Source organism: Aethalodelphis obliquidens, unplaced genomic scaffold, assembly GCF_003676395.1.
Source record: "Aethalodelphis obliquidens isolate GAN/ISIS:26980383/991018 unplaced genomic scaffold, ASM367639v1 scaffold45, whole genome shotgun sequence".
In the NCBI taxonomy this organism is placed as follows: Eukaryota; Metazoa; Chordata; class Mammalia; order Artiodactyla; family Delphinidae; genus Aethalodelphis; species Aethalodelphis obliquidens.
The window spans coordinates 5,052,173-5,066,367 of NW_020837989.1; the positions used below are offsets into that span (position 1 = coordinate 5,052,173).

A 14,195-nucleotide genomic window follows, 5' to 3' on the forward strand; every position below is an offset into this window, starting at 1 on the left:
TTCTCTGTGTCTTCATTGTTCTGCAGTTTCAGTTGAATCAGCTGCTGATTTTCATCTGTTTATCCTGCTTGGGACTCATAATTTTTGAATCTGAGTATTTATGTTATCCATAAATTTTGGAAAATTCCGTTCATATATTACCTCTACTTCATCGTCTCTTGTCTCCATATGGAACTTAAAGAAGACGCACCTGGCATTTTTTTCTGTCTCATGTCTCTTAGCCTCTTTGGTATATTTTCTATCTTTTTATCTCTCTGTGTGATATTCTAGGGAATCGTCTCCTATTTTTTTCTAGTGCACTAATTTTCTCTTCAACTCTGATTTGCTGTTTAACTCTTTTAAAATTGAGGTTTTATATTAATGACTACATTTTTTTTCACTTCTGTAAGTCCTAATTGATACTTTTCCAAATACATCTTATCTTTTATGATAGTGTCTTTTTCTTTTAAAAGTATTTTTGATTACTTTTATGTTTTTACTTGTACTTCTTATTCTTGCTCATGTATGTTGTCACATAATTTATAACTTTGCCTTGCTTAGGGCAGACCCAGAATAATTAGTTTATGCTTTTTACTGTGGTTTTGGTTTCCTTTTCCCTTTTTGACCTAGAGATTTCTTAACTTGCATTTAAAAGTGTATTTGTTATATCTTTCTCCAGCATATCTAGGTGTTTAATAGTGGGGGTTTTATTCTGCCAAATTGCTGGAAGTAGGTGTCCTCTAGGTCCCCTTTTATAGAGTATCATAATTGTCATGAACCATTAAACAATAATCATCTGTTTAATGCCTTTCTTCCCTGCAAGAATGTAGTTCCATGGGACCCGGACTATGTATGTCTTACCCCCAAACTGTAGCTGCAGCTCCTAGCCTAGTGCCTAGAAGGTTGTAGGGATCAATATTATTGGAATAAATGAATGAAGTGGAGGCAGAGGTGGCTCTGGATGTCATGTCAAAATGGGTTAGGAACCTCTCTCCATCTTTTTACAACCTTTTAAAACAGTCTCACCTTTCCTTGAATGCTACCCTTCCCTAAAGTGATTTAATCACTCTGTAATTGACACAGTGTCTTACAGGTGACGTTACACTATTGCTTTCATTTACCTTCTATATAGATGATCCCATTTGAACTTAAAACCACTTTGGACCTAGGAAAGGATGCGATGGTTATCCTCTCTTTATAGATGAGGATACTGAAGGTCGGGAGATGATATGTCTCACCTTTTGTAAGACAGTCAGTAGTAAATCCCAGAGTTAAATCTAGGTGTTTTGACTTTAATTTTACAGGACTCTGCCTTAGCTGTTTGGAATGTATACCAGAGCTTCTTTATGTGAAAATAAAGTCCACTTTGCTTCTTTACTTAAATACCTGTTTCTTGCTAAAGACATCAGCATCTAGGAAAGAATGGGTGCGACCACTCGCTTGGTGCTGTTTTGATTTCCACAGCTGGAATCTCAGGACTCAAATGACTTGATTTTTCATTTGGACCATGTACTTGCTTCTTTGGAGACAAACATTACAAACCACCTGCTGTCAAAGAATCCAGGTTGCTGGAGAGCCCTGTTCGTGGCCTAGTAGGATGTGGAGGTGTCTGGTAAAGGATGGTGTGTTACAGATCACACAACAGAAACACAAGGTTCATCAGTGTTTACCACTTGGAGGGGTAAGGCGAGGCGTGGGAAGGGGACACATGGGCAGCAACAGTCAGAGCAAGCTGAGGCCACCGGGTCAATTTCCAACCTCAGGGCTGAAGGTCTTGGGTGGCTGGTATCTCCCAGGCCCACAGGTGTCTAAGAAGAGACCTCTTGACAGCTCCCACTGTGGCCCTGGAGCCATGTGGCAGGCACAGCAGCTTCCTTTCTGAGGTAGGGAGGGGAGAGGGAGTACCAAGGAAGCAGATCTTGGCTACTTACCTTAGGGCAGACCCCTTGGGCGTCGCAATGCCATAGCCTTTGGAATCCAAGTTACCTCCCACTTTCATGGTGTCACAGGGTTTCCGCTGCTCAATATACTCATTCATGGTGGACTCTAGAAGGTAGGCGTATTTGCCTTTGGATTTCCTTACTCGGATCATCCCCTCCTCCGTGGTCCGCACAAACACAGATGGTTCTGCTGACTTCATGTACGTCCACATCTTCTCAAACACGGCGATTTTAGACCTCTGGCAGGGGACAGGAACGAAGCTGGAATTAAGCGCTGGCTGTGCGTGGTGGCATGGAGGTCGGCCCACACACAATAATGAAGAGCCAAGTGTGGCTTGATCACACATTCATGAGCGAGATTAGCTCAGGAAGAAACAAATTATCGGTGATTGCAAAATAAGAGGCTCTAATTAGTACCAGTAGGCTTCAAAGTACAAATATCTTGCAAATACAGAATGAATAGGAGAACTCAGAATCTTTTAATTACTGCTGATAGTTATAGCCCTCTTAAATATGGGGAGAGTTAAGAAACTGGGGCTCTGTCTGACTTTTCAAGACATCAGAGGACCTACCTGTTGTTCAATAAGGTCATATTCACAGAGCCCTGAAGAAGTGGAGAGCTGACGATATAGGTGGAGTCTGATTTCATCGTTAAAGGACAACACTAAAGAATTTCTAATAGATCATAGGTGCCAAGTTCCAGTCATCCCGTATTGCAAGACTGGCCCTCAGAATGCAAATTGTTGTCTGATCAAGTTAATAACTTGGGACTTAATACTGTCTTCTGCTTACATTTCAAAAGCCTCTACCTCCAGCCAAGCTGCTTTCCTCATTTCCTCCTGAACTCATTTTGGGCCTTCCTTCCTTTGTGACTTTGCCTCATTTGTTCACTCCCCTGGATATGTTGGTTCTCTCCAGCCACATCCTACTCAGCATCTCACAGATCAGAACAATCCTGCGTATTCTGAGACTATCTCTGTTCCAAGGACAGTAGTTCTCAAACTCTAGTGGGCACCAGAATCATGTATAGAGACTGTAAATATGCAGACCCCCTGGCTCTAAATCTAGAGATTCTGATGCAGCAGGTGTTGGATGGAGCCTAGAATAAATCTTCTTCAGAAGTTCCCTAGGTGATTCATCTGTATGGGCTGTGTGGCCCTCACTTTAGAAGGAATATTGTGAGGACTGATGTTCCTCTAGGACACATTGTCCAGGCACTCACTGCATGTCCAAGCTAGACTTTTAGGATTGAGAGCCATTCACACCTGGGCTTAGGTCTCAAGTTTGTGAACACTACCTGAGGGTAGAGGACGTCTTCCCTTCTGTGGGTCCTGCACAGAGTCTAACCTTGCATCTATCTAGTAGGTTCTTAGTGAGGGCCCATGGTCTAGGACCACAAATCCACCCTCTCACATGTGATGCTCTTCCTAAAAAGCATCCTTTCCCCAACAGGTAGATGTATTTTAGGGCTACTGGTATCTGGCTTTTGAAAATGCTTTGTAAATGGACAAGTGTTAAACTCACGTAAGGGACTATTTTTCTAAAGACAGTTAATACTAGAGTTAGGCCACCTATGTAATCTAGTGGTTGATATATAGATTACAGATTTCTTTAGTATAAAATTATCATTATACATGCAATATGTCATTATTCTTTGCACACAATATCAGGTTTATTTTCTTGATATCAACAAGCGTTGGCAAAATATTGATATGCAGTTAGCTTGTTGCTTGAGCCAATAAAGATATTTGGACCCAGAAAAACTCTAGGTCTCAAGGAAAAATGAATGGAGATCGTTACTGAGAATGTCAGGGAAGCGTTCGGTAGAGTGAATTGTAAGATAGTCTATAATTAGATAAATGAGATGATTTGTTTCACTAGATGGTTTACAATCTGGGAAGGACACTGGCCTGGGGGTGAGGAACCCTGGGTGATAGTCTTGGTTCTATTGCTAACTTTCCTCATTTGTTCTATAAGGAGTTTGGACATGGTAACCTTTACGTTCCTTGCTAGCTTGAAATATTTGGTTCTTTACGTGAATATTTATCATTCAAGCAACAGTGTCCAGGTGAGGAAAAAAAAAAAAAGAAAGGAGAAAAGGGAGGGAGGATTATCAAAGTTAGGGAAAGAAATATCCGAGACCAATCGTAGCATCTACAACGTATTGAATATTCTCTCACAGGAAACAGGGAAATAGATAAATTCAGCTGTGACCAGATTTGCGGATCATCTTCCAGGCACAAAACCAGCAAGACACGCAGCAGGGCAATTGCAAGATGCAATGTGACCTGGCAGGATGCTCACAGCGGGGGAACACTGGGCTGCTGACAGGCAGAGCTGCAGAGCGCTCTGGGCCACAGTATGCAGAAAATTAATATGTCCCCTCAGCCTCACCCCAGTGCCCCCAATGCCAAGGCTGCACTCACAGTCGCTCAGAGTAGAACTATCAGGAAAATGTCATCTCCAGGAATGCGAAGGCAATGCGAGTGGCAGGGAGGATTGGAAACAGGCTTGGGGTATTTGTTCCTGGATCTCTCTCCTCATCCGCAGCTCCCCCAGCCCTTCACACATCTTAATTAAACTGTCGGTGGATTAAGTGACTCTGGCTTGGGGCTGCTGAGAAGCTCTGGGCTGCCACGGGGATGAAAAGCCAGACTGTTCAGAAGTAGAATTCTTGTTGCCCTATTCCCTCCTTCTGCCTTATGGGGGTGGTAGGTGACCTTGTCTCCCCACCCACCAAGGTCCTGGTGGGATAATTCTCAAGGTCAGCGTCACAGAGATGGAAGGGCTCACAGGACACATCGGGTCAGCAGCACTCTTTTTTTTTTTTTTTTTTTTTACAGGTGAAGAAACCGAGGCCCACAATGTGGCAATGAACTGTCCAAGTCATGTAGCTTGTTAGTGGCAGGGCCAGGAGGAGTAAAACCTCATCTCCCGATTGCACCCCTAGTACCTTTACACTACGACTAGCTGTCTCCCTCGTTTTCTGCTTTATGTTTCACTGGCTGCAGGACTCTGGGCAAGTAACATAACCTTTCTGAGCCTCAGTAATTCTCTCCTGACAATGGCGATAATATGGACTCACTACACAGTGTCGCCATGGAGATTATATGAGGATAGAACACTTCAAAGTGGTAAAGGGCATACCCCAGTGCCTGGCATGTAGCAGGTGTTCCGTAAGTGGTGCAATTACTACTAATAATTATGACTTTTCTTCTGGTTGGACTTTAGGGTAGAAATGCCTAATACATGTTTGGCTTGGTACCAGTTTCCCTTCCTATATACGTGGCAGACATTGATAGCAATTAAAGAATTCTTTCATACTGAGCCCGATGTGACCTCAGAATCCCTGTTAACATAGAACTCCAGGCAAGCACTCTTGACCAATCAGAGTGAACTGTTGATACAACCTATTTGCCTAGTCTAATGAAGTAAGCCTGGCTAGGGCACAGAGCTTGTCGAATATGCACTGCCTTGGTTCTAAATGCCTAGCACAGTGCTCTGGACAAGAGATAGTAATATGTGTATTTCCATAGTTATTAACAGAACGTGGAAGTCTTAAGTCTTAGCTGTGCCTCTGAATTAGCTAGGACATGCACATTTTCTTCTTTGGACCTCACTTTCCCCAACTACAAGAGTGGAGGGTTAGACTGGATTTGTCTATGGGCCTATCTAGTAACTTGAGCGATCTTTAAAAAAAAATTATTAATGACACCATCCATTAGAACAGTGTGGTTCAGTGCAAGAATATTTGGGTCGGAATGAGGAAATTCAGATTTTGTACCCCTCCCGGACACTTGCATCATGAATTCCCTGCATCTCAAATTCTTGCCTGCAACGTGGACACACAACCCCTGTTCTGCCTTAGGTCACGGGTGAAACATAAAGGAGACCATGGATGGGAAGGGGCTTCGGGGGCTGTAACATGCGAATGTACCGGGGTGGAGATCATGGGTATATAATGAGTGGACAGATTGGGTGGTTCCCCGACTGCATCAGCAGGGCCTGGGGCATAGAACTGGCTTTATGGACAAATATCAGGCATCTCCTTCATACTCTGGTTGCAGGCTAAAGATGTCAGAGAATTGTAACAAGATTACAAGTGCTTTTTCTACTAACTGGTTGGGTTCTCCTAAGCAAGTCATGTTTCTTTCTAAAATGACGACTCTGACCAAGTGACCCGTAAGTTACCTTCTTGCTCCAATATGTTGAAAATGAATGATTTTAGTCTTGGAACCTCCATCAGCCATGGTTAGGACTTTGGTCCCTCTTCTGCCTGTCATACAGAACGCAGAGCCCACGATCAAGAGGCTGTACACAGCACCCTGTGGGTTCACTCAGAGTCTGGGGTTTGCTCCATGAAGCTGCAGTGAGAACCCAGTGGGTCTGCATAGAATCCCCACCCTCTTGCCCGAGGCGATGCAGAGGCTAGCTCTGTATTCTCCTCCTCCTCCTTATTGGCTGTGTGACCTTGGGCAATTACTTTTACCTCTCTGAGCTTCCTTTGTAAAATGGGGATAACAAATCCCCAACTTGCCTCTGATGAGATGAAATAAGTCATGAAATGTGTGCTTCTTAGCACAGGGCCCAGTTCATAGTATGTGCTGAGGAAGTGGTAGCAATTGTTTATTATTTTTATTTGATTAATATATGGTAACTCCCTGTGCTAAACATTTCCAAAGTCCAGGGAACTACAGGTTTTCTTGCTTTGGAGCATTTGTTCAAGTTGCTCCTTTTGCCTAGAATGTAATTAGCGTACCCTGATCTAACTTGGTTTCATGATGTCTAGAGATGTTTACAGGTCTATCCTTTGTGGCCACAATCCCTCCCTACCCCTCCTTCAGGATGGCTTTCAATTGCCTACACCCTCCGAAGCCCTAATGGGAAATGGAGCCCCCATTCATTGTTCTTTGTTTCCTTGTATTTTAGATGTCCATCTCTTTTCATCTCATAATGACTCTTGGAGGTCGACATTATTTTTCTCATTTTGCCTCTAGCCACAAGACATCTCCACCACCTCTACTCCCACTTCACATTTTCTGTATCTCCTGGCACTATTTAATAGACCGCCTAGTCGAGTCATTATTTCCCATATAACATCTCCTTATTCATCAAAGTCTCCAAGGAGAGGACACAAAGGGCATCAGGTTGGGACCTTGTTCCTCGCTGTTCCTAATCAATTACTAATAAGGCTGAAGGTGCTTATAGGAGCAGGAAGGGAATTATATGTCATATCCTTTGCAGCCCTCGGAGAACTTGGCACAGACTGGTATACATAAAGGGTCTAATTCAATGCAAGAGCTTTGAAGTTTCCACGAATGCAGAAATGAAGGTTTCTCAGGGATCCGTAGAAAGCTGAGAAATGTCTGTTTCCCTGACTTACGCTCAGTTAAGCAGTTGCCTATAATCTCATGCTAATGAGAAGGATATTTTACTGACAGTAGTGGTTCCCTTTTGTGGAAGTGCCCTGGGACAAGGGATGTCCCTACCCTGAAGAACTCCTTCGTGGATCCCGCTTCTAGGGTCCCGTAAGCGATTTCTGTCTGCTTCGCTAGGTCCTCGGCACTCTCAATGGGAGATACCATCCTCTCCACGGTCAGGAAGGCGGCCAGGTTGGCTGTGTAGGAGGAGATGATGATCAAGGTGAAGAACCACCAGACGCCGCCAACGATGCGGCCGGACAGGGACCTGCAGCCCAAAGGGAAGAGGTGTCAGAAGCACAGAATCAATTACAGAAGACTGTGGGGAGGGGCCGAGGGCCAGCCCCAGCCCATCAGCAGAGCTGTCAAGCCCTCTTGCACCCTTCTCTTCTGTCAGCAGGGTGTGAGAATCCAAACGTCAGAGTCTCCTGTGCATTTTCCTTCCTTACTGAGGGTAAGGATCTGTGGGGTTGCCATCCTTCATGGGTGAGACTGCCCTGCAGGTACATCTTCACGCTCACTCTCACACATACGTACACATCGAGACACGAGACACATGCCAGCAAAGACACAGATATGTCAACGTTTGTCCGCAAAAATCACAAACATGTATAAACATCCTGTTACAAGCAGTTGCATATATGCCAAATGTATGTGCACACATATATAAACGCAATGACTTTACACAGATGTTGCACACATTTGATTATGTACAGAAATGTTTCCAGACTGCCTTCTCGCCACTGCCCTCCTGGCTGGCAAAGGCCGCCAAAATGATGGATTAGAAGGAAGGGAAGGGAGAACATTTTGCAAATAAAGACAACACTAGCACTCCGTCCAGCCACCTTGGGGAATGTCACTGTTGAGTGCAGGCACGGTTCTCCTCCTTATCAAAGAGAAAGAGAATTTGGCTGAAATAAAAGACAAAGGATAGTCTGATCTGGATCAAAATGGCAAATATGACAATCATATGTGAGACAAGAAAGTTATCCTTGATTTTTGGGTCCTGTTCTCTCTTATGCCCAAAACTGTGAAGAGAAACGTGACCAGCCAAGAGTTCCACTGTGATTGTTTGGATTTGGCTGGGAGACTTCAAGTCCGGGGCTTCCCAAAGATGTTACCAATGATGTAGATATTATATGGGGTGATTTTATGTGGTGGCTAGACATGGCATCGAGCCATACTCAATCAGATAGTGATAAAGTTATTTGCATTCCATTACTCCTTCCATGCTGCTCAGTTTATTAAGGAAGTGTCATCCTGGAGCTGCTGTGCCCTTAAGCCCTTTATAACATGTGCTCCGACAGCCTCAAGCTCAGAGGTGACAACGCTTAACTAGAACCTCATGCTTAACATCGAGAGCAATCACCAATCCAAACCGTGAGCTCTGTGGATAAGGAAACTCAAGAGTCCCAGATCCTACTGGCTTGGGAGCAACACCCAGGCCTGCTGGCTTGCTTGATTGTTGAGACTTTGTCAGCCCTCTGTGTGTTATTCCCATGTTCCTGTTTGTTCTACTTTGTTTCGGTTTCTGAGAGACTCCTTTTCACTTCAGGCAGACAGTGCTCACCCCAAGAAGTCCAGCGAATACTTGTTATTGCTTGCTATATAGAAAACGCTGTTCCTAGATGCTTCACAGGAAGGGGGAAATAAGAGACTTGTTCAAAGGAATGAGAGCAGGAGAGTGCAACAAAACGATGTCCTTTGAAGAACAGCTTCAGGAAGAGGGGAGACTCTACAGGAAGAAAAGGCTTGGAGAGAGAGGTTCACTGAAGGTCTGATGTGAGGCTGTGCCTTGTGACCTGAGTGAGGCGCATCTGGCAGAAGTTGCAGGAAATGGATGCTATCTAAATAGGAGGAAGATACTTTTGATGGGCAGGGTAGTACAACAGTGGCTCTCCTGGGGATGAGAGTGAGTGTCCCTGTTTCTGAAGATGTTCAAGTGATGAACTATTTATAGCGATGTTGTACTTGGTGCCTACCCTTGGTCCTCCAGGGTACTAAGCGCTGGGGACACAATAATAAGCCAGACAGAGGAAAGGCCAAGCATCACGTGGGACCAGAGACCAACTGCTTCCTCTTAACACCCCTCCCATCTCTGAGACTGTGTGATTGGAAATCGTACATAAGTAGATCAGGATGCATGGCTTCCATTGGTAAGTCAAGCAAGATGTGGTACCTAGAGGCAAAATCATTTTCCCAGTGCCCCAGGACTAATACACAGTTATACTCAAGATCACACCAGTCTTCTGATAACTAGTCCAGTGCTCTGTTCACCTTAAGAGACAGCAGATACAAGTGTCCAGGCCTGTGTGAGGATGCTGCTGCTTTTCCAAATCTGGATGATCACAGTGGCATCTGACCTGGACTTCTTGCCTCCATTCAACCCCCCTACCCCCCATCCTCCCACTCCTCTGCCGAATCAGTTCTCGACAAGGGAGCCTGCATGATCTTTTGGAAAACGTTGATTACATCTTGTTTCTTTGTTGCTTAAAACCCATCAAGGCCCTCCTCTTACCCTTGGAATAAGATTCAACTCCTTGGCCCGCTCTCCAGTGCTGTCCCACAACGTGGATTCTGTAACTCTGGTCCCTCTGGAATTTGTTTGATCCTTTATACTCAGAAGGCTCTCACCCTTACCACATGCTGCTCTTTCCCGTGATCAGTCCATCAACCTGTTCATCCTTCAGCCCTCATCCTAGTCATCACTCTTTCAGCATTCAAGCACATGACTCTCAGAGCCCCGTGCAGCTCACATGGCAGCTGGTGTCTGACATCTGTTTGTGCGGTTGACTGTCAGGTGTACCCCTAGACCACACGCACTGTGAGACGTGCCATGTTGGGTCTCTAGCACCCAGCGCAGAGTTAGCCTCAGGAACAAGCGAATGCACAGATGCCACCTCTTTTAGAACCTGATGGTTACATTCACATTAGATTCTAGAGCCCAGGAATCATTTTCAGGGCCAGGAGAATTCTAACCTGCTGTGGTTCAGGATGTCTGGAGTCATGGTTTCAAACTGTGTGTTCAGGGTGGCAACCCAGCTGAAGTATCCCAACTTGGGGATCCTCTGTTGAAGCTCAAAGGCCTCCGAAGAAAGATCCAGGCTTACGGGTCCTTTTTCCTGTTCTTTAGTATTTATTTGCTGGATGTTGAGAGGAGCTTACCCTGCATGGTATTCCCTACATCCCTGCCTACTTAATGAAGATAGCATAGAAAAATTCTTCTGCTTCACAGCCAGCAGAATAACTGTCATTGTGGAAGAAGTGGAGGGCTGGGGAATAGGCTCTTCAAGATGGGACATGATTCCAATGCTTCATTTGTATTCAATTTGTAGTATGGAACTTGAGTGTGAGTGAACCCCCTCCTTCAGTTCAGACCTGGCACAGGCAAAGCTGGGCCTCTACCTAAGAACTCTGTATTTTCCCAGCTCCGTCCCAGAGGCAGCCCTTCACTTACAGCCCCACAACCTTGGCAAGCTGCCTGTCTAGCTGGGCCTCAGTCTTCCACTTCTGTTTAATGGGTGAGACTAACCCTACTTCATGGTGAGAAACCAAAACTTTCAGACCTAGAAAAACTCTTAGTCCATTCTTTTCCTTTAATGGAGACAAGCTATCGAAACTAAAATGGTAGAGGGGAAAGTACTTTGAAAAGTGCTGTTGAAACAGAAGACATTATTTTTATGATGATGATGATTCCCCCAGGGGGTCACAGGGCAAAGCATCACTTTTCTTCGTAGGGATGGCACAGCTGTAATCTGAACCCCTTAAAGGTCTGCCTAGTCCCCTGAATTTTATTGGTCTCGTAACTTGGCATAGCTCTTCCCCAAACTCCCTAGGTGATCAAGGAAACCCTTATGTTCCTCCAGAATTGGCCACAATTTATGTGGCTTGTTGGACCTTTATCATACTTGAACTTGATTCATAGCTCTGTGAAGTGGATGGGAGAGGGATGAATGCCCCCATGTGGCAGATGAAAGAACTGCAGGTAAGAGATGTAAAGGGACTTGCCCATGGTCACACAAGTGAGGCACTGGCAGAGCTGGGACTAGGACCCAGGACTTCATAGTTCCTGTCCAGCACTCCAGCCACTGCAGAGCATTCCCTCTTTCACCAACTTCTGATTCGTCCATAGATGGACATGGACTTCCTCACCCCATGACGGTTCATGAGGCTGGATCACAGCCAACACTCACCTTTCTTTTTTTTTTTTGTCTTTGGGACTATTTTGATTGATTGATCAATTGATTTTTATTGAGGTATAGTTGATTTACAATGTATTAATTTCTGCTGTACAGCAAAGTGATTCAGTTATACATATATATACATTCTTTTTTTTAAAAAAATCTTTATTTATTTATTTTTGGCTGTGTTGGGTCTTCGTTTCTGTGCGAGGGCTTTCTCTAGTTGCGGCAAGCGGGGGCCACTCTTCATCACGGTGCGCGGGCCTCTCACTATCGCGGCCTCTTTTGTTGCGGAGCACAGGCTTGAGACGTGCAGGCTCAGTAGTTGTGGCTCATGGGCCTAGTGCTTCGCGGCATGTGGGATCCTCCCAGACCAGGGCTCGAACCCATGTCCCCTGCATTGGCAGGCAGATTCTCAACCACTGTGCCACCAGGGAAGCCCCCATTCTTTTTTTATATTCTTTTCCATTATGGTTTATCACAGGATACTGAGTATAGTTCACTGTGCTATACAGTAGGACCTTGTTGTTTATCCGTTCTATATATAAAAGCTTACATCTGCTAATCCCAACCTCCCACTCCATCCCTCCCCCAACCCCCTCCCCCTCCCCCTTGGCAACCACAACTCCATTCTCTATGTCTGTGAGTCTTTTTCTATTTCATAGATGAGTTCATTTGTGTCATTGTTTAGATTCTGCATATAAGTGATATCATATGATATTTGTCTTTCTCTTCCTGACTTACTTCACTTAGTATGATCATCTCTAGTTGCATCCATGTTGCTGCAAATGGCATTATTTCCTTCCTTTTTATGGCTGAGTAATATTCCATTGTATATATGTGCCACGTCTTCTTTATCCATTCATCTGTTGATGGACATTTAGGTTGCTTCCATGCCTTGGCTATTGTGAATCATGCTGCTCTGAACATAGAGGTACACGTATCTTTTTGGATTCGAGTTTTGTCTGGATATATGCCCAGGAATACTCACCTTTTGTAATGCTCCCTGGAACCTTTGGGATCCACACAAAGCCGTCTAGCCACCACCATCTCCACAGAATTAGAAACCTGTTTGCATTTGTTTTTCATTGCTGAATACCAAATCACCACAAGTTTAGTGACTTCTAACAGCACTCATTCATTACGTCCTAGTTCTGTAGGTCAGAAGTCTCGGTGAGGGTGTCCAGATTCTCTGCTCAGGGTCTCACCAGGCTGAAATACAGGTGTTGTTCGGGGCTGTGGTTCTCATGTGGAGCTCAGGGTCTTCTTTCAGGCTCACTGGTTGTTTGCAGAATTCATCTCCTTGTGGTTGTGGGAACGAGGTCTTCTTTTCTTTGTGGGCTGTCAGCCAGGTGCTGGCTTCAGCTCCCAGAAGCCGCCTGCGTTCTTTACCATGGGCCCCTGCCACCTTCAAGCAAGACAGACTGTGGCAAATCCCTCTCATTCTTTGAATTTCTCTGACTTCCACTAGCTGGAGAAAATGCTCTGCTTTTAAAGGGCTCATCAGATTGGGTGACGTCCACCTGGATAATCTGAAAGTCAGCTGGCTTGGGACTTTAACTACATCTGTAAAATCTCTTTACAGGAGTACCCAGGTTAGTGTTTGGATTACCAAGAGACAGGAATCTTCAGAATTGCATACACCATACTGATTATTCATTCATTTTACAAGCATTGCTTATATGGCAGGCACTGTTGGTCACAGGGGAGATAAAAGTGACTACACCACAGCCTTTCCCTTCCAAGGAGAAAGTGGGAAGGCGGTGGGCAAACATGGGCTTTGGTGGTCAGACACCTGATTCTCTGTAAAGTGCTGTGTATGGAGCGTAACGATCACTCAGTAAAGCCGTTATCACCATGTTATAGCCATATCATAAACAGTCATTATAGTATTATGTTAATTATGTGACAAGTAAGAAAGCAGCACTAAGGGAACACAGAAGGGCTTGCTAGTTACTCTGTTGGCAGAGGGGTGGGGAAAAGTTACCGGAGGAGGAGAAAGTTGTGCTAGGTTTTGAAGTATGAGTAGGAGACTGCCAAGCAGAACAGGTGCAGGGGTGGGAGGAAGCAAGATGGATAGAAATAAAAAGGAGAAGGTGAGTGGGATATCACCTCCTCTGTACACTTCCCCACCTTTGCCAGCAGAGCACCAAGCAGCCCCTTGTGTATTCCTGTTACACCACGATCATTCTGCTCTTAGGATTCTAACCACGTTGTTGTGATGGTTTAAGGTGTCACTGTGATTATCTATGGTATTTATTAACATTGATGGTGATGGGTTGAACTAAAAGTAGATACACGGGGCCAGTGTAAGGAGTGGAAAGTTATTAAACAGGAATCAGTTTCTGATCTCACCAATCTGTCTCCCACAGACATTGGGAGAAGCAGGATGACTAAAGAGGTGAAGACATCAAAGTGATAGGATTTGGCGATCCACGGGGGCAGAGGCAGTGAGCGAGGGAAATGCTCAAATGCCAGTCCACATCCACCGGGTGAATGCATCCAGACGTGGCCTCCGGAGCCAGATGCTGGCCGCTAGATGCTGCTCTCTTCTGACAAAGGCTGTTTTTTTTCCTTTGGTTAACGACACACTAAGCATAGCATTAAATGCATAACTTGATGCCAGGAGAAGATAGTAAAGATCTGATGGGACCATCTTTTGGGTTCTGATAGTT

General features: G+C 44.8%; 1 protein-coding gene across 4 annotated transcripts in view; it reads right to left on the reverse strand.

Annotated features, from left to right (window-relative positions):
* GRIA1 (glutamate ionotropic receptor AMPA type subunit 1) overlaps positions 1 to 14,195 on the reverse strand; it is a 305,570-nt gene that overhangs the window by 38,878 nt on the left and 252,497 nt on the right. For all 4 annotated transcript variants that reach the window (XM_027081485.1, XM_027081484.1, XM_027081483.1 and 1 more), the window contains 2 exons: positions 7,409 to 7,607; positions 1,911 to 2,158 (listed from right to left, as the gene is read on the reverse strand). In XM_027081485.1, the coding sequence (XP_026937286.1) occupies positions 1,911 to 2,158; positions 7,409 to 7,607 (447 nt within the window). The remainder of the gene's footprint in view (positions 1 to 1,910; positions 2,159 to 7,408; positions 7,608 to 14,195) is intronic.